The sequence below is a fragment of the Dendropsophus ebraccatus genome, chromosome 6 (assembly GCF_027789765.1).
Source record: "Dendropsophus ebraccatus isolate aDenEbr1 chromosome 6, aDenEbr1.pat, whole genome shotgun sequence".
Taxonomy (NCBI): Eukaryota; Metazoa; Chordata; class Amphibia; order Anura; family Hylidae; genus Dendropsophus; species Dendropsophus ebraccatus.
The window spans coordinates 23,537,775-23,558,429 of record NC_091459.1 but is presented as its reverse complement, the minus strand read 5'-3'; the positions used below and the strand labels follow the sequence as shown (position 1 = coordinate 23,558,429).

General features: G+C 40.6%; 1 protein-coding gene across 1 annotated transcript in view; it reads right to left on the bottom strand.

The window, feature by feature from the left end:
- LOC138795503 (uncharacterized) overlaps positions 1 to 20,655 on the bottom strand; it is a 154,530-nt gene that overhangs the window by 15,993 nt on the left and 117,882 nt on the right. The window contains exons 79-95 of the mRNA XM_069974682.1: positions 20,184 to 20,280; positions 19,112 to 19,239; positions 17,598 to 17,857; positions 15,027 to 15,119; positions 13,035 to 13,147; positions 11,765 to 11,890; positions 10,640 to 10,748; positions 10,368 to 10,550; positions 7,524 to 7,679; positions 6,804 to 7,013; positions 6,349 to 6,494; positions 5,660 to 5,845; positions 4,826 to 4,937; positions 4,548 to 4,715; positions 3,213 to 3,329; positions 2,319 to 2,443; positions 750 to 960 (exon numbers count right to left, since the gene is read on the bottom strand). Of these exons, the coding sequence (XP_069830783.1) occupies positions 750 to 960; positions 2,319 to 2,443; positions 3,213 to 3,329; positions 4,548 to 4,715; positions 4,826 to 4,937; positions 5,660 to 5,845; positions 6,349 to 6,494; positions 6,804 to 7,013; positions 7,524 to 7,679; positions 10,368 to 10,550; positions 10,640 to 10,748; positions 11,765 to 11,890; positions 13,035 to 13,147; positions 15,027 to 15,119; positions 17,598 to 17,857; positions 19,112 to 19,239; positions 20,184 to 20,280 (2,540 nt within the window). The remainder of the gene's footprint in view (positions 1 to 749; positions 961 to 2,318; positions 2,444 to 3,212; positions 3,330 to 4,547; positions 4,716 to 4,825; positions 4,938 to 5,659; positions 5,846 to 6,348; positions 6,495 to 6,803; positions 7,014 to 7,523; positions 7,680 to 10,367; positions 10,551 to 10,639; positions 10,749 to 11,764; positions 11,891 to 13,034; positions 13,148 to 15,026; positions 15,120 to 17,597; positions 17,858 to 19,111; positions 19,240 to 20,183; positions 20,281 to 20,655) is intronic.

Genomic DNA, 20,655 nt, shown 5'->3' with positions numbered 1-20,655 from the left:
TATGCAATTACTTTGTGTAACAGAACCCCTTGCAAAGACATTGGCGACCAATGATTTGTTTGTATATGTGTGTATACAGGCAAGTTTGTTTTTATTATGTTTATGATATTTGAAGAAGTCATCATTCCAATGCAGAAACACGTCTGCATGTGGTTTAAGTAATTGTGCTTCAGCTTGCCATGGTTATATGGGCTCAGTGCTGAGGTATTCCACGGGGCTGCCTTGTTGCGCTCTTCTCTACACCATAATAGCCCTATTCCACGGAACGATTATCGTTCATAAACGCGCTCCAACGACCGCTCGTTAACGATCACTAAACGTTTTGTTTTTTTTTGCGAACGATAACACATAACGTGAACGATATATGTAGTGTAACGATTATTTTGCGTCCGTTACATGGTCGTTTAAAACGTTCGCCGGGGTGATCATGACCATACGACACACCTACTTTTTTAAACCTTTTTACGAACGACTGAAAGATTTCTAATTTTACGAACCGATTAGCGAATTATCTTTCAAAGACCAACGACTTTTTTTCGACATGCTGAAAAACAATTTTGAACGACATTATAACGATTTCGCCTTTGTCGTTCGCTTGTTTACACCAATTCCACGAAGCGATTATTGTTAACGAGCGGTCGTTGGAGCAAGTTTATGAACGATAATCGTTCCGTGGAATAGGGCCTCAAGTCCTGCTCACATGCTCTGACAGATTCCCTTTAAGTTTATTTCTCATTTTTCTTAAATACCTCGCACATTGCTTGACTCAAGGCATCCTTTGTTTTGTCTTCAGGGAAACCATTGGGAAACACTGTCATTTTTTGGTTCCTTGTTTCTGAAAAATCCTTAAGTAGGGTGCGTGGCAACTTACAATCTGAGCCATATATTAGTAAACCTGGCTCATGTGGTGACATCCATGATAGAGTTGCTTGAAGATCCATAACAAGATCTGATGCATACCTGGAATTATTTCAGATTAAATACATTTGTCACATATAGATTTATTGTAGAGGTTGCACTATATAAATGTGGCTGTACAGGCAATAGTAGTACTAGGATCTTTTCATGTCACTAGTTTCTATTACATATGGAGTGTTTATAGAGACTGTCAGTAGGTTTGTACTGTCCGATCTCAGGGTAGCACAACCTAGTGACAGAGAAGCTAAACAGAATGAGGCATCACTTACATTGTTCTGTGCAGCTGATCCAGAGATATCCTCCTGAATAACATGGACAATAAGTAGTCCTCTCCATTATGTGTGTGTGCCCAGTAGTCCTGGATATTCATGAGAAGCAGAAAACTCCACCCACCAGCTGCTGATTGGTAGTTATCTATCCATGCTGTAATGCTGTATATAGGTGGCAACTGTCAATCAGCAGCTGGAGGGTGGGGGGAGGGGTGTGGCAAGAATCCTATTCTCCTGCATATTAGGAGAACGGCTAAATAAATTAATATAAGTAATACAGGGATTTGTTCAGTATTTCTGTCACTAGTTTATGCTGCCCTCATTTAAGGCACCATAAATTTAGTGACAGATTCCATTTAAAGTGTCCCTGTCGTTATAACTTTCAAAATCTAAATCAACAGTAGATCTGATATAAAGTTTGCAATTTCCATTCATTATTATTTTTTAGTTATCATGGAAAACACAGCACTTCCTGTTTTCTGACTCTTTTTTTTTCTCAAAAAACAGGAAACAGTCAGAGAACAGGAAGTTCTGTGTATCCCAGGCCATCTGAGCGCTCACAGAGAAGGCAGTCATGTGATTGATGGACACATTGAGCCGTGACTCTCTGTACTGGACGGAATTCCTGTATATAGTCATTTTCTTTTTTTTTCAACTAGCACAAGTCAGAAAATCTGCCTTCAGGATACTGAACCTGGATTTCTGGTAAGTACGGCTTTGTTTTACAGCATGATAACAACAACAAAATAATGAATGTAAATTGCAAGCTTGTTTTATTTCACATCTACTGTTGATTATAACCATTACAATCCCAGTAAAATAGGTTTGTATAATTATGAGTTACACAATAACTAAAACCAAAAAGTTCTCCTGGGATTGCCAAATTGGCAATCCCAGCTAAACTGGGGATTAGGTTGGGCCAGTGGTTTGTGCAAAGGCAGTAATTGTTTTGGAGACATTTCTGTGACTATTCTTGTCAACCTTTCACATATATGGAGCTGACTTTCTGCAACACAAACATCTCATGTGGATATACTCTTACATTTCAGGATAATAAGTACATTGAATATATCTATTTTTATGATGCATTCCACTTCACATTATCTTTCATGATTTCACAAATTTACGTACATTTTCCCCAAGGCAGAACTGATATAGTTAGAGGCTGATGGTAGTATTCTGTCCACCCTTACAGCTCGCAAAACCATAAATTTCTGAATTGGACTTAGTGCTTCAAATCCTTCAGGCCATTTAACCTGAAAACAACATAATAACCATTAATGACAGTATATTTCATATGGTCGAAACTTCGCTTGATAAAGACCACACTGGTTGAAACATTGCTTCCTGTTTGTACTTGGGCATGTCATTAAAGTGACTCTGTACCCACAATCTGACCCCCCCCAAAACCGCTTGTACCTTTGGATAGCTGTTTTAATCCAACATCTGTCCTGGGGTCCGTTCGCCAGGTGATGCAGTTATTGTCCTAAAAAACAACTTTTAAACTTGCAGCCCTATGCCCAACAGCCGTGGCCTAGATTGTGTATGCATTAGGCTGGCACACCCTCTCCATCCCTCCTCCCCGTCCTCCTCATCATTAGGAATGCTCCAGGCAGATTTTCTACTATTCATCACCTGTGTCAGCACGGCACATGGGTTGGAACATTAAGGCACCTGTGTAATTTTCCCTGCAGAGGAATAGGAAAAATGGTGAAGAGGGCGGGGAGGAGGGACAGAGGGGTGGTGCAAAGTTAGGGCACAGATACTCCATGCCATGGCTGTTGGGCACAGAGCTGCAAGTTTAAAAGTAGATTTTTAGGACAATAACTGCATCACCTGCCGAACGAACCCCAGGACAGATCTTGGATTACTATCTGACGGTACAAGTGGTTTGGGGGGGGGGGGGGGGGGTCAGATTGTGGGTACAGAGTCGCTTTAAAGCCTTGAAACTTAATCTTCTACTGTGGATGCTGTTGGACTTCGCTTCTGGAAAACCCCTTCAAACATTGTGGCATTGTGAGTTACCTTTGCAGGATTTTCTGGCTGTTCACTTTCACAAAATGTCTTCCATGTTAGGTCCTTACTGTCTCTATACATTCGATCAAAGAGGTCTCCAAACCAGTCAAAGTATGTAGCAAGAATCTTTAATAAAAGAAAAGTTTCAGAAATTTGCTTTTAATAACAGTTCAAAACAACTCTGTAACACATACTACGGTACATTAACTAAGAAATTATATATATATATATATATATATATATATATATATATATATATATTTTACATGGACAAAAGTATTAGGACACTACTTTTACTAATTAGTCACGTTTAATTCATTTTTATTGTCACAGGTTTAAGCAATAGGCATACTGTATAAGGCTATGTTCACACAACGTCAAAAATAGAGGAAAGGTGGCTGATTTTTATATTTGAAAAAACTTCCGTTTTTGCCGCGATTTAACTGACTGCAATGGCAATACATTGAAGTCAATGGGAAGAGGGACGTCCAATGCACACAATGTGTTAAATAACGGACGTTTTTGCTGCGGGCGTCAAAATAATAAACATGATCATAATCATAATCATTATTTTCGGACGTCATTTGCAAACAGCAGCCATTTTTTATTAGTTGTTCACACAGTTTTTCTTTTGTCACCGTTCTTTCTCCTTTTTTACTATTAAATTCAATGGACTTTTCCATTAAGCCGCATCCAAAGGCCAATTAGTAACCCAAACTAGAATAATGTACAAACACCAGTCATTGCACTAAGGGAAGGCGAGACAACTAAATCACGTCCGTTATTTTAGACTCAAAATAACGGACGTCATTTAAGTTGAGCTGAAAAAACGTTGAGTGAACATAGCCTATTGCTTACTACATATGATTTATTATGGTTTTCAGTTCGTCTGTACAATACTGGCTGTGAGAGATCGTACACAAGAATGGATCGGTGAAGGTTTTAGTTGTCCTCACCAAATTGAGTTTATTAAAGGAAAACTCCTGTGATTTTTTTTAGAACACATTACAAAGTTATATAATGTGCTTTAATTATCTTTCTGCCCCCTTCCCTATCACCCTGCTCCTCCAGGAAGTATTAAAACGCATATGTACCTGATCCCTGTTGACCACGTCCGCCACCATCTTGTATTGATGACATCTTGACAGTGGGCCGGCCCCCCTGTGAGACGTCAGCAGATGACTCACAGCTTGCTCAGCTCTGATTGGCTGAGCAAGCTGTCAGTCATCTGACGCTGCCAGCCGAAGAAGAAGGAAGTGTCAAAGAGATGGGGGCTCTGGGAGCTCTCAGCTGCACAGCTCCTCCTTCTTGCCATACAAATAAATAACATGATGTCATCTTTACCTGCACATTTTTAAACTGCTCTTCACTCATCCAGTCAAAGGGATTTTTTGCCTGCTGACGGGACTCGGACATCTTACTGTTCATCCTCTGTAGCACTGTGACACATAATTCTGGGGAAAAGATGAATTCCCTCTCACCTGGCTGTATTCTTCCTAGGGAATCCTCCACCTAGTTCACACAAACAGTATGTTACCAGAATCGTGTATAATTTATCATGTGCATGGAATAGAAAAGTTTAGTAGAATTTTTTTTTTTTTTTTTTTTTTAGTAATGCTTACCTCAAAGGTGACTAGTAAGGCATAAACCATTCTATCTCTTTCCAGCAAGGATCTTGCTATGTATGAGAATATGTTACTTGTCACACAGGCCACTATTCCTTTAAGTGAATACCTTCCAAAAAAAGTAGTACTGTAAATTAGAGACTTTTATGGCCTTGTAATTACATAATTTGGTGCCTTTTTAAAGGGGTAGTTCACCATTTTTTTTTGTCTTTTAGATCAACTGTGTCAGAGTTTTATCATTTACTTAAAAAAAATCTCGTTTTCTAGTACTCGTTTTTCTGCTGCTGTATGTCCTGCAGGAAGTGGTGTATATTTTCTTTCCAGTCTGACACAGTGTTCTCTGCTGCCACCTCTGTCCATGTTAGGAACTGTCAAGAGCAGTAGAAAATCCCATAGGAAACCTCTCCTGCACTCCAGACTGGAAAGAATACACCACTTCCTGCAGGACATGCAGCAGTAATGGAAGACGTGAGATTTTTAAATAGAAGTAAACTACAAATCTATGGCACTTTCTGTCACTAGTTGATTTAAATAAAACAAAACAAAACATTTTTTTTGTGACCAACTCCTTTAAGAAATCAGCTGTATAGTGGTGGAATATTTTGTATATGTTTTTCCTTTACTTTATGCAGCTCTATAAGACTCATTAGCATCTACAGCCATTGGCCATAATGGTGACCTAGGACAGCCACCCACACATAGGATAGGGACACATTAGTAAAAAATTTTTTTTTTTTTCATGACAACTGAACCTAATGATAGGATATTTGTGGCACTGGACAATTCCTTTAATTGCGTGTCATTCTATGCACATGTATTAGTAAATCTCACCTCTCTGAATGTGCCACAGATATATCAAACAGTTGCAGCAACTGTCTATAGCTGCTGTCGTACATTGTGTTTAGCTGCTGAAGCATTCTAGCAGTGTCAAACATGACAGCACCACGAACTGCGATCTCGCGGAAACCTCCGATGACAAGTTTCAAGCTGTCTCCTGAAGCAACGGTCTTCATGTACCTGAAAACAATGATCCGGGTGAATTTGGGGATCTCCCCACCACACACAGTCCAAAGTGTAATGGCCCTATTCCACGGAACGATTATCGTTCGTTTTCGGACGATATCGACCGCTACGGACGATAATCGTTCCGTGGAATAGAGTGCAACGATCAGCCGACATCGTTCATGTCGGCTGATCGTTGCAGTCGCTTGTTTTTCAACATGTTGAAAAACAAGCGACTGATATAGCAGCGATCTGCTGCCGTCGCTCCGCTGAATAGGAGCATCGGCAGCAGACGCTGCTATATCCTATGGGCTGCCCGGACGATCAGCGATCCCCCGGGCAGCCCCCCCGCCGCCCCTCCCGCACTCACCCGCTCGCTGCAGCCGCGTTGAATAGAGGCGGCAGCGAGCAGGGAACGAGGAGCAAACGAGCGCTAATAGCGCTCGTTTGCTCCTCTAAAACGACCCGTGGAATAGGGCCATTAGACGACACAGCGTACTCAAGTTTACTGAACGTACATCTCTGTGGCTTCTTCATGCAGCAGTGACAAGTCTGACAACTTCTTACTAACAGATAGACTGTGCAGGAGGGAATCATGACTTTGCAGAGTTGCTATGATTTTTTCTTCCAAAGCCGATAGTGTTATCATATTGTTCAAGCACTCCTGATAAAATATGGTAAAGAATGTTAAGTGAATTTCCCCCCCATTTTTTTTATAATTCCCCCCCCCCCCCATTTGTTTATACCTCCCCCCAATTTTTTTTATAATTCCCCCATATTTATTATTATTATTATTATTATTATTATTATTATTATTATTATTATTAATAATACTTCCTCTTCTTATTAGTTATTATTCTTATTAAATAACAATAATAATAATAATAATAATAATAATAATAAAATATATTTTTTATTACATAATAATTTTTATAATAATAATACTAACAAACCATAATACATAATGATTGACCTGTTTTAATTGTTCATGTTCCTCTTTTAATCTAGGTTTTTCCAGTTCGACAAATCTGTCCAACATCTGTTCCACCAATCCTTCTCTGTCCTGGTAGAAGTATAGGATGTTACAGTAAGAGGCCACTTCTGGACATACTTCTTCTGGCATTCGGGTTGTATGCAGGTAAAGACGGAAAGAAGGGTGGCACTCCACTTCATGCTTTCCCACCTAGAAAAAAAAACACAAATTTAGATAAATTGCTCATTATATTTCTTTTTCACATTTAAAGGGGTACTCAGGCGAAAATCTTTTTCTTTCAAATCAACTGGTTTCAGAATGTTATATAGATTGTAATTTACTTCTCTTAAATAATCTCATGTCTTCCAGTACTTATCAGCTGCTGTATGTTCTGCAGGAATTGGTGTTTTCTTCAGTCTGACACAGTGCTCTCTGCTGTCATCTCTGTCCGAGACAGGAACTGTGCAGAGCAGCAGAAAATCCCCATAGAAAACAGGGGTGGCAGCAGAGACCACTGTGACAAACTGAAAATAATACACTACTTATAAGTAATGGAAGATTTTTTTATAGAAGTAAATTACAAATCTATATAACTTTCTGACACCAGTTGATTTGAAAGAATTTTTTTTTCCACCAGAGTACCCCTTTAACATCATACTCTCTATAGGCATTTATATTTATTGACATGGCATGGAATAATCCAGCTGTGACTGCTCATACCATCATCTTGAATGGCACAGTATGATGCAGAAATTCTCTTTTGGAACGGAGAATCTGTCTGAGACGAACATCACGAGACAGGTCTTGTATTTCACAATAAGTCAGCAAAAGAGAACGTCCGACGGTCAGGCATGTATCTATTTCAGAATGCAGAGCCTGAAAACGATTAAAAAAACGTGAAAAGCAATGTGCAATATCCATACAAAATTGTACTCACATATTACTGTTAATTTAAGGCAACAGTTAGCAATCCATGAATGGGTATCTAATAATACAATGAGATACTCGGCTACAATCGATTGGTAAAAAGTGCACCTTCAGGCTGGGTTCACACTACGTATATTTGAGGCTGTATATTTGAGGCTGTATAGCAACCAAAACCAGGAGTGGATTGAAAACACAGAAAGGATCTGTTTATATAATGTTGTAATTGAGTGGATGGCTGTCATTTAAAATAAATATAAATATAAATATTTGCTGTTATTTTAAAACAACGGCTGTTGTATTGAAATAATGGCCGTTATTTACCATTATATGACGGCCATCCACTCAGTTTCAACATTGTGTGAACAGATCCTTTCTGTGTTTTCAATCCACTCCTGGTTTTGGTTGCTATAAGGACCTGACAAGAGGACCAAATACTGCCTGAAATATACGTAGTGTAATGTTCACATGCTGTAAAATAATGGCCGCCACTTTAATTTAAAATAACGGCCCTTGTTTTCAGTCTTCAATGGTTTCCATTAAAGTCTATGGAAACAATGGCTGTTGGTTCACACAATGTATACAATAACGTCCACTGTTTGTAGTGGCCATCAAATTGACTGTTCATGTCATCAATTTGCGGCATTTATTGAGCAAACAGCAGCTGTTATTTTACATTGTTCACACATAGATTCATTTATTCATTGTTTCACTTAAAGTGAATATACCACGGTACATGGCTTTGTGTTTTTACATGGCGCCGGCGTGGCGATGCAGTTGCCACTGCCTTCTTTTGAACCACGCACAGCATTGGTCTAGTTCCAAGCTCCAACCTGGCATGAAGCACTGGGGGCGGCCCCCAGTGTGATGACCTCCATTCCGAGGTCATCACACCTCCAATGGCTCCATTGATTCTAATCGAGCTTTGCTACAGAGGGGAGAGGGTTTTCTCGTCCGCCTCCATTGCTTCATGCTGGGCCGGTATTCGGGAACCGAGCGACAATTCAAAACAAAGGACCACAGCACCAGCATGCCCATGGCGCCATCCGGTCTATTCATATAAATACAGAAAGCGATGTACCTAGTGGTACATACTTTAAATTGAACTGACCAGAATAATGTACCAACAGCCGTCATTGTAACGTTTTAAAGTATGTTAAACAACGACCGTTATTTGATACTCGAAATAACGGCTGTTGAAAATCATTGTGTGAACCTAGCCTTTATTAGATAATTTATTGAACACCCATTGTTCCGTCTTTAGAAACAGAATCCATAGAGCTAAAAATTTCTCTTTCGGATAGAACAAAGATGCTGTTCCTTCCCTTTCTCTTAATCCTGCCCTTCTTTCCGCTTTGTAATTTTGGTTTATGTTATCTTATTGTTGGGATGTGGTCTCCTACGTCTTATGGAAAATGTTGGACGGTTAAGGTGGGTCCACCCCACGCAGTATTTATTTGCCAAAACTGTTGATGTTATTGATTTATGGTACAATCGTAGCTTGAACTTGGGCTATGTTATTAAGCCTATGTTGTTGTGTGGAATTCGGAATCCACTGTACCTTGTCTAACTGGGAGCTGTATAATATTCAAGTAGTGTGTGCCATGTTGAATGTAGGGTCCCAGCACAAGGTGATTCACATGTGTAAAGTTTCTCTCAGGTTCACAGAATGGGAGATGGTCTAAGTGTATTCTATGTTTTCCCCACTAGGTGGCACTGCTGTGTTTTGTCATAATTTATTCTGTGCACAGCTAAGGAAGGCACTGGGTTAAGTGTCTGTTGTCACATGTTATTCTCTTGTCCAGTTGTAGGTGCAGACTGCTTTCCCTCCTTTTTTGTTCTATCCTCTCCCTTCTCTTTCACACACGCTAATCACAGGAGACCTTAGGGTACTATTACATCAAGCAAATTTTTGACGACTAATGATAAACTATCTCGAACAACCGCTATGGCAAACGACCCGAAATCGTTTGCCCAATTAAACAAAACAACCCAACGCAGGGACCTGGGACCTCATACTACCCTCACAAGAAGGGTACCTCAACACTGTAGGCCATTAGGTGGTTCAGTAGATGTGAGTATGAGTATATTCTCTTCTTCTCCTCAGCTATACCCAGCTATGCTATCCCTGGCAGAGTACAGCACTACATTGGGCAGGGCCCTCAAGACGCTTCACGCTCTTCAGCTCACAGCTTAACACTGCTTCACTCTCCTGCCTGCACCTATTGTTGTTATTGAAGCAGAAACCTACTTTTGTGTATTGCGCTGAAGTATCAAGTAAAGGGAGGATATTCTGTTTAAGTCATTGGACTCTGTCTATTCATTTGCACCAACACACCAATGTATATTTGGGCTATCTAAACCGCCACAACGCCACTCCAGGCAACCGTGACCAGTGCCCAAGTGACCCTCACCCACCCAGCTGCCACAACATCGCCAGAGATACCCCGGTATCCAATCAATCTGACGCTCTGGCTTACTGCAAATATGGCAAGTTACATTAAAACTCCATACTGGTGTAACTCTTGGTGGTACACTACTTGTCAATATACCTCATTATAGAAAATAAAAAGAACGCTTTGGGTAAAATACATTTTGGCAATACTGCATAAGTAAACCTTTTTTTTTTTAGTTGCTTACATTGTACATTACTTCAACAGTATCTTCCGGTAAGTGGCCTTTCATCCAGTCAATAGCCTGTCCTGTGGGGTCACTCACTAAGACCCAATAATTACTGCCCATTGTATTGGAGAATATAAATGAATTATCCAAAGCAAGGGGGTTTGTTGGTATCCCCTTCTTCTCCAAAGTCTTTATTTCGATCTAGTAAAGAAGAAAGAATATTACTGGCAACATTTTTATGGAAAATTTGAAATACACAAGAAGCATGGCATCAACAATAGGTACATTACCGGAGATTGCATGAGCTCAATGAGGGGGAGGTTCTTCAAGAGAGTTCTCTGCGGAAGGTGAAGACCACAGCGCTCACATAATGTGAAAAGCAAATCAGTAACTTTCCTCCTAACATAAAACAGAGCATGTTAGAAATATTGTGTTATTTTAGAATATATGCAGCATATCTTATAAGAAAAGGAAATACAGCTGATTTAACCACTTAACACTTACAATAAAATTTGAATAACCCTCCCAAAAACGTCACCATTTTTGTAGATTCTATCACCTCTCAAGTAAGTCTAGTGGGTGCATAAACCTGGTACCTTAAAGGAGAAGTCCAGCAAAAATTTTTATTAAAGTATTGTATTGTCCCCCAAAAGTTATACAAATTATTAATATACACTTATTACGGGAAATCCTTATAAAGTGTTTTTTTCCCTGCACTTACTACTGCATCAAGGCTTCACTTCCTGGATAACATGGTGATGTCACTTCCTGGATAACATGGTGATGTCACGACCCGACTCCCAGAGCTGTGCGGACTGTGTCTGCTGGAGAGGATGATGGCAGAGGGATGCTCAGTGTCCCTTCAGTGCCCTGTGTCCCTCAGTGTCCCCCTGTCATCATCCTCTCCAGCAGCCACAGCCCGCACAGCTCTGGGAGTCAGGTTGTGACATCACCATGTTATCCAGGAAGACACATCACCATTTTATCCAGGAAGTGACATCACCATGTTATCCAGGAAGACACATCACCATTTTATCCAGGAAGTGACATCACCATGTTATCCAGGAAGTAAAGCCTTGATGGAGTAGTAAGTGCAGGGAAAAAAGCACTTTATAAGCATTTCCCGTAATTAGTGTATATTGGGGATTTGTATAACTTTTTTTTTTGGGGGGGGGGGGGGGGGGGGGGGGCGCAATACAATACTTTAATAAAAATTTTGCTGGACTTCTCTTTTAAGTCTATGTAAAGTATTAACTTTTCATGAAAAAAGCAAGGGTGCTCAGTTACTTGGAAATGTCATCCCTGAACGGCTAGGGCTACTTTAAGAAATGTGAGCGTGGTTTTTAACCACATTCAGAACACACATGTGGAAGAACAGCCCTAGGAGGGTAATGTCTTAAAACATGAATCCTTACCTCCCATCCACACTGAGGGCAGGACAATATGTGATAAAGGATGCAGCCAATACACAGTTGGTGAGTAGATCGCTAATATTGCTTTGGTTCAGTTTCTCTCTCCATTCTTGTTCTTGCATTTTCAATCTATGAAACAATAATGAAATCAAATAAAAAGGGAAGTAATCTTACAGGTAATGTAAGGGATCTCTGTCACTTTGAAGTGGAACTATCAGCAGGTTATACTAATCTAACCTGCTTATAGCCCCCTAATGCGCACGGGGCAGTAAGGAGGAAGGTATGTCCCTTACCATCCTCCTTGTTGCCATTCCCATGCAGTTCATAGTTGAATCCACCAGCCCGGAGCACCATTAGGAGCACATTGTGCCGATCCAGGACGCACGCTCCATTGATCATCATCAGAAGGCCGCCTTGGCGCAATAGGGGCAGGTCAGTGCTCCTAACAATGTTCCAGGCTGTAGATTCAACTACTAACTCCACGGGGACGGCACTGTGGTAAGATACAACTTCCTCCTCGAAACCCCGTGCGCATTAAGGGGCTATTAGAAGGTTAGATAAGTCTAACCTGCGGATAGTTCCCCTTTAAAAAAAGTTTTCAACTTAAAGTAGTGATCTACATTCTGCACTGAAATGGTGTGTGGTATTACAGCTTGGTTGTAGACAGCTCTGGAAGAAATCAGCTCTGTTTTTCTAATCCTGGATATCCCTTTTAGGCTATGTGCACACACCCCTGAAATAACAGTCGGTATTATGCAAACAATGTCCATTGTTATAATATAATGTTTAAAGGCCAGGTTCACACTTTGTAAGACTCCGGCCGTGCCACAGAATGGCCGGTGTCAGTGAAGTTTATCCTGGCCAATACTGCAGTACTGGCCGGATGAACTTCATTTGTGCTGAATTGGAAGGTGTGGCCGAAGCTGCACTTTCCATTGTATAAGCTGTCAGTGTTGTGCAGCCGCTATTCAATGAATAGCGGCCGCACAAAACTGACATGTCAGGCTTTCCTGCGTCCGCTAGGGATCCCAGCTGAAATGTATACTATGTGTATACACTATGGCCGGGATTCCCTCTGACTGCAGTGCAACATAACTTTTCGATTAATCACGGCCGTTGTTGCAAATCGTCAACAACGGCTGTAATTAATAGAAAAGTTACGTTGTGTGGACATAGCCTCAGAGTGACAGCGCCCATTTAAATGTTAACTAAATTCTATTGATTTATAGCCGTTATATAGTATATTATTTGAATTGATAAACTCTTCACAAACCTGCCCAGCGTATTTACAGCTGCTTGTAGCTTCTCCTTGTGTGACTGCAATTCTTCCTCAAGCTGATGTTTGTGATTGACAGCAGCATCATACTCTTCATGGAGCTTTGTCACCTATCATTGAAAAAAAGAAAGGAAATTATGTTTTAAGTAGCCTATTCATAAGCTGAAAGAAGCCTACAAAGGCCAACCAACCAGCCAATACACAAAGAAAGTTCTAGCCAGCATTCCAAACCAGTATAGATTCTGTCTATGGGAGCATCAGGAATTTTGGACGCTTTCCTGATGCATCAGGAAAGCGTCCAGAATACTGGATTGGTTCCAAGCAGTGTTCCCTTTAAGCTGCGCAGTTTAAAGGTACAGTAGGCCCCTCTTGCTGCCGCCAGCTGCCTGTTAGGCCCAGGATCTCTGAGCGGCAGCTGGCCACTGTATCTCACTCCTCCTCTGGGCACAGATACAGTGTAGAATGAATGGGACTACTAGTACCCATCCCCGCCATTCTTTCTCATAGACAGCAGGATACTCTGTCCTGCCGCCTATGATTAAGTGGAACAGGACTCCCCGCCCTCCCAGTACTGGCCAGCGTGATGATATGATGTCGATACCTTCGTTTTTTTTTTTGTTTTTTTTGTCATTGTCACTAAAGCAGAGGGGGCTTATACTATAGAGGGGGTGGGGGATTGCGCAGAGAAGACCTATACTATAGAGGGGTTTGCAAAGAGGAAGCCTATACTATAGGGGGTGGCTGCATAGAGGAGGACTATACTATAGGAGGTGGCTGCATAGAGGAGGCCTATACTATAGGAGGGGGGAGATTGCACAGAGGAGACCTATACTATATGAGGAGGGGGCTGCACAGGGGAGGTCTATACTATATGAGGGCCTATATAAGGGGTCTTGGGGGTACTGGCTGTTATTAGGGTTCTTGGCAGAGGGATAAGGGATACCAATGGAATTTATGCATATGATATACTTAACTGCTGGTATGTATCAGGAAACCATGAAGGCGATTCCTGATGGTTTCCTGAAGGTAAAAACTAATTACTGCTAGGAAATCCTGATGGTTTCCTGAAGCTTTTTGAGGCCTCATGATCAGGATTTCCTGACAATAAACAGTGACACAGATGTGTGAAGGGGGCCTGGTTTCACTGTGAGATGATCTTGTCAGTTTTCTACATTTTAAAGGGTTATTCTAGCAAAAAAAAAATCTTTTAAATTAACTGGTGTCAGAAAGTGCCAGAGATTTGTAGTTTACTTCTATTAAAAATTTTTTTCCAGTACTTATCAACTGCTGTATGTCCTACAGGAAGTGATGTATTCTTTCCAGTCTGACACAGTGCTCTCTGCTTCCACCTCTGTCCATGTCAGGAACTGTCCAGAGCAGTAGCGAATCCACATAGAAAACATCTCTTGCTCCAAACTGGAAAGAATACACCACTTCCTGTAGGACATACAGCAGCTGATAAGTACTGGAAGACGTGAGATTTTTTAATACAAGTAAATTACTAATCTCTGGCACTTTCTGGCACCAGTTAAAAAAAACGGATGAAAAAACGTATGCAGCTGTGTGCATCCGCTTTGAACTGTTTTTCCATTGACTTCCATTAAAAATTGATCCATTTTTAGCGTAGACAAAAACGCGGTCGACTTCATTTTGTGTCCATTAAAAAAATGGATCCCTTTTTTTTATATATTGCACAATTGCATCCGTTTTATTTATCAGTTTTTTTTATCCATTTTTTGCAAAAAACGGATTGCAAAAACGTTGTGTGAACCCAGCCTTAGGCTTTGTTCACACTACGTAAAAAACACGGCCGTATTTCATAACAACGGCCGTATTTGCGCAAATACGGCCGTGTTTTTTACGTAGTGTGAACCCAGCCTTAGGAAGGAAAGAAATAGTTGGAAACCAGATAACTTCTAATTGTTTTATAGTTGATTTTGAAGAATGTGTTTGCAACTCTATGGATCTAAACCAAATATGAAGGGTTACCTCTTTTTGAAGCAGAGGAAGATCATCAGCCGTCAGGGTGCTCAGAGTCTCATGATACAACACAGCTGGCTCTTCCTCAAAGCTCTCTGGCATCTAAACAAAGCATGCGTTATGTAGAAATCATATTACTATGTACATTCCATGTGGTTGCCTAATAATGCCTAATTGCCTAAATAATGTTTTGATTATAATCTTATTAACCTAATACATAAGTAAATAACAATCCATAAATCCATAAGTAAACAATTAGATTAGCTTGGAAAGCTTTCTCTCTGGATTAGGTGCAAAAAGAATTGCACAAAGCCATGCAATCTCTATGGACAAACTCTGAAAGTATGAGTCATACGGATATGCTCAGTGACTTTCAGGGTCTGTCCACACGTACAGGCTCGCAGCGTAAATCTCGCTGCAAGTCTGTCAGGTCCTGGCAGTTCCCTGTCACTACATACTTGCAGTGGTCTAAACAACCGCTGCGTGTATGTAATTCTGCCGGCCCCTTAACCCCTTCGGCTCGCGCTCTGCTGTGTCTGTATATACATTACCTGTCTCCTGCACGGGGTCCCGGCGTCCTGCTCTCCCGCCCGTCCAATCAGTGTGTTGCCCAGCCGCAGCCACTGATTGGCTGGGCGGGAGAGCAGGACAGCGGGACCCCGTGCAGCGAGGACAGGTAACGTATAAACAGACACAGCAGGGCGGGAGCCGAAGGAGTTAAGGGGGCGGCAGAATTACATACTCGCAGTGGTTGTTCAGACCGCTGCGAGTATGTAGTGACAGGGAACTGCCAGGACCTGACAGACTCGCAGCGAGATTTACGCTGCGAGTCTGTACGTGTGGACAGACCCTTAAGGGAATCTGTCAATAGGTTTATGCCATCTTAAATGAGGGTAACAAGAACTAGTGACAGAAATGCTGAACAGATCGGTGGATTACTTACATCTTTCTGTTTAGCCGTTCTCCTAATATGCAGGAGAATAGAATTCTTGCTACACCCCTCCACCCCATCCTCCAGCTGCTGATTGACAGTTGACTGCCTATACAAAGCATGGATAGATAACTGCCAATCAGCAGCTGGTGGGCGGAGTTTTCTGCTTCTCATGAATATCCAGGACTATTGGGCTCATGCACATAATGGAGAAGACTACTTACTGTCCATGTTATTCAGGAGGAGATCTCTGAATACAAAAAAAAAAGGCAAATTTGGTCAGCTCTCCTAGAACACCATTCACACTAGGCAGGCTATGGCTGAAATTGCAAACACACAAAAACACAGAAAAATGCAACAGCTCACCGCAATAGCAAGATACAGACCCACTACAGACATGAAAATAGTTAAAAGCAGCCCCCCCCCCCCCAACTGCAAAAAAAAATCCCACAAAAATAATGAGGCTGTTGGTTACCTAGTGTGAATGGTGTTCTAGGAGAGCTGACCAAATTTGTCTTTTTTTCTGTGTTCCAGATGGGGGAAGTGGCTGCCTCCACTTGGTCGTGCACTCCACCCATCCCACCCAGGTGGTGCAATTACTTTTGCAGGTATAAGACGGATCTTGCATGCCCAGAGCATAGGCGTATTACACGCCATGGAGAGGCCATAGTACAGTGTAGGGTCTGCTCCGATATGAGGCCACCTTATCGTGGTGGGGTGGTTTACACTGTTTGCAAATGGTCACCAAGATGGTAAAATAACTGCTGCCAGAAAGTCCCAGAGATTTGTAATTGACTTAAAAATCTCCAGTCTTTCAGTACTTATCAGCTGCTGTATGTCCTAAAGGAAGTGGTGTATTCTATTCAGTCTGGAGAACAGGAGAGGCTTTCTATTGGGATTTCTTCCTGCTCTGGACAGTTCCTGACACAGACAGAGGCGGCAGCAGATCAAAAAAGACATAGAAGTCACCACTACCTATTGTTTAGTCAGGCCCGCAGATAGGTGTATGCATCAAAGGTATAGCAGATATAGTGTCTCTTTTTAGGTGGTGCGCTCACAATGAATGAAAAAGTTCATTTATTCACAGTCGTAATTGTAGAAATAAATTGTGGGCACTCACCATAACGTAGACTTGCTTTATTTCTTCTTACAAAAACATCAAAGTGGCAGGTTAAAAACGAGACGCCTTACCCAAGCATGACAGCTGTTTCACACGACTTCCGTGCGCTTCATCAGATGAAGCGCACACAAGTCGCGTGAAACATCTTTCAGGCTTGGGTATGGCGTCTCTCGTTTTTAACCTGCCACCTTGATGTTTTTGTAAGAAGAAATAAACCAAGTCTACGTTATGGTTAGTGCCCACAATTTATTTCTACAATTACAGAGGTGGCAGCAGAGAGCACTGTTTCAAGACAAGAATACACCCCTTTCTGCAGGGCATACAGCAGCTGATAAGTACTGGAAGACTGGAGATAAAGTAAAAGTAAATTACAAATCTCTGCCACTTTAATGCACCGGTTGATTTGAAAGAGATTTTTGTGAACTACCCCTATAATGGTAATGATAGTAAAAAATATCACTCAGTGTAAGTACTTTGAAAGAACAAATCCTGGTTTCTTTACCTCTGTAGCAGTTTCCCATCTACTCACCACTCTAGATTGTGCCTCTTTTAATATAAAATCTTCTTTTTCTCTTTCTAAATCAGACAGCTTTTTCTGGCATTCCTTCAGTGGTGTACAAAGTCGAGTGTACTCTACAATGGCGACAACAAAGGCCACCAAAGAGGCCGCATCCTCCGAGCTGTACCGGGCTGTTGCTATCGTGATTCCTCCGGCTTTTGCATCTTTATTTTTGCTATAATCAACGTGTGAATATTTTTTGGCTGGAGTAATAGATTGAGGAGTTGCATCTGAAAATGGTAAAGTACACTTTGTGTAAATTAGTCATCTAATAGTTAAAGGGGTTATCCAGCGATATTTTTTTCCCCTTTCAAATCAACTGGTTTCAGAAAGTTACATAGATTTGTAATTTACTTCTTTTTAAAAATCTTAAGTCTTCCAGTATTTATCAGCTGCTGTATGTCCTGCTGGAAATGTTGTTTTCTTTTCAGTCTGCACAGTGCTCTCTGCTGCCACCTCTGTCCGAGACAGGAACTGTCCAGAGCAATAGCAAATCCCTATAGAAAACCTCTCCTGCTCTGGACAGTTCCTGACTCAAACAGAGGTGTCAGCAGAGAACACTGTGTCAGACTGAAAAGAAAACATTTAAATAGAAGTAATCAAGTAAATTATAAATCTATATAACTTTCTGAAACCAGATGATTTGAAGGAAATTTTTTTTTTTTTTGCTGAATGGTCCCTTTAAAGGAGCATAAACCTTGACTTTAAGGGAAAGCATCTCCAATAGGTGTCGCAAGAGAGATACTTCTTCCTACAACCCTGTAGATTTTAGTATTTGTTCACTTACTTAAGTCCTAATATATATATATATATAGATATATCATTAATTGTGTCATAAATCATGTTATTTAGTAATGTAAAAAAAATTTATGGAAGTTAAAGCAAGTAAAATGTGTCTTTAAAATGTCTTAAAATGTCTTAAAGGGGTTGTCCAGCGAAAAACTTTTTCTTTCACATCATCTGATATCAGAAAGTTATATAGATTTGTAATTCACTTGACTATTAAAAAATATCAAGTCTTCCCATACTTATTAGCTGCTGTACGTCATGTAGGAAAAGTTTCATTTTCAGTCTGACACTGTGCTCTCTGCTGACATCTCCGGCCCAGACAGGAACTTTGTCTTGGTTTTCTATGAATCCCCATAGAATACCTCTCCTGCTCTGGACATTTCCTGTCTCGACCAGAGATGTCAGCAGAGAGCACTGTGTCAGACTGAAAATAAAACAACATTTCCTGCATGACATTTAGTAGCTAATAAGTATGGGAAGACTTGAGATTTTTTAACAGAAGTAAATGACAAATCTATATAACTTTTTGACTTTTTAAAAAAAGATTTTAAATGGACTACCCCTTTAAAAATCCACCATTTTCAAATCGTATTCCCTTAAATGTAACATCTTAACATGGCGCTGCAAAAATGCAATAGCCTAAAACTATTGCTGAAAATCTAAGCTTATGACATTCCAATATGAGTTATATTTACATGGAGCTGCATTTTCCAACAAGGAGCCTTCACCAGTTACACCGCTGGATCCTTCCTTAGCTTTGCCAAGGTAGGCCTCCACATCTTTCACGGTCTGGTCTGGAAGTCCATCTTCAAGTTTGGCAATCCTAGTTTTAGAAATAGCACCAATATTTTAACAGAAGCAATACCTGCTACTTACAAGCTGATTTTATGACTTTGTACCTCATTGCAGCGTTTTATGCAACTACATTCATATCCATCCTGGGAGGAGCATTAAGCAAAGAAAAAAGAAAATTGATATGTAGAAGAAGGGGACAGGTAATTTATCTTCACTCAAATTCTAAAAAAAAAAAGTATTTTTTTTTATTTCTGGTACCAACGTAATGTCCACTGGAAAGGTATTGTACGAATTCTGCAATTTGGAAAAATTCTGTAGGTTAAAGGGAATCTGTCAATAGGTTTATGTTGCCTTAAATGAGGGTAGTATAAACTAGTGACAGAAATGCTTAACAGATCGGTGTATTACTTACATCATTCTCTTCAGCTGTTCTCCTAATATGCAGGAGACCTTTTTCCTGCATATTGGGAGAACAGCTGAAGAGAATGCTTTAGGCCACACCACTAACTCTACCCCAACTGCTGATTTGACAGCTGTCTGCCTAAACAGTATAGATAGACAACTGCCAGAGTGTGCTGGTGCTCATGAATATCCTGGACACACATAATGGAGAGGACTAGAATTGTTCTTGTTATTCAGGAGGATATTTCAGAATCAGCTGCAGAGAACAATGTAAGTGATATATCATTCTGTTCAGCTTCTCTGTCATTAGTTTATGCTACCCTGAGATAGGACAGCATAAAGCTCCTGACACGGTCTCTTTAAGCTGAGATTGGCAGCTATGGGCAAAACCAGACACTTTGGGTTTCAGGCAGGTTTATAATCTAGGCCGCTGTGCATGTATTTGCGTTAAAAGTCTGTTAGTGAAAGAAGAGCATAGTAAAAGAAAATGTTCAATGTAGGTGATGACATACCATATACCATACACCAGTTGTTCACATGAAGCTGGTAATACATTATGAATACACTTACTGATGTATCATTTCAACAAATTTGCTGGTCTCCCCAATTTGAAGTTGTATTTTCTTCCATCTCGCTCTGTCAACTTTGTCGGTAGGATCTCTCATGCCTAATTGTTTAGATAGAAATATATTACTTATATTACAGTACATATGCAGAATAGGATACTATAGGAAAAGTTTTATAATATAAAGAATTGTTGATGTTGTAAATGAAATAGTCTCCAAGTTGAGCGGATATTAAACTTGGCAATGAATCTATGGTGGCAGGACACCCTTTTCAAAATGTATAGGAAGATATCCTATACCATGAGCAGAATAACAGTGGATAGATGTCCATAGCACCCAATCAGACTGCTTCTTTCAGAGTTGAAGGCCCAAAATCAAAAGATTTTAACGGTCAGGGTCTGTGAAATCAGACCTCAAACAATCAGTAGAACAAACAAGGAGAAGACCGCACTGCTGCATACTCCTCTCCCTAAGAC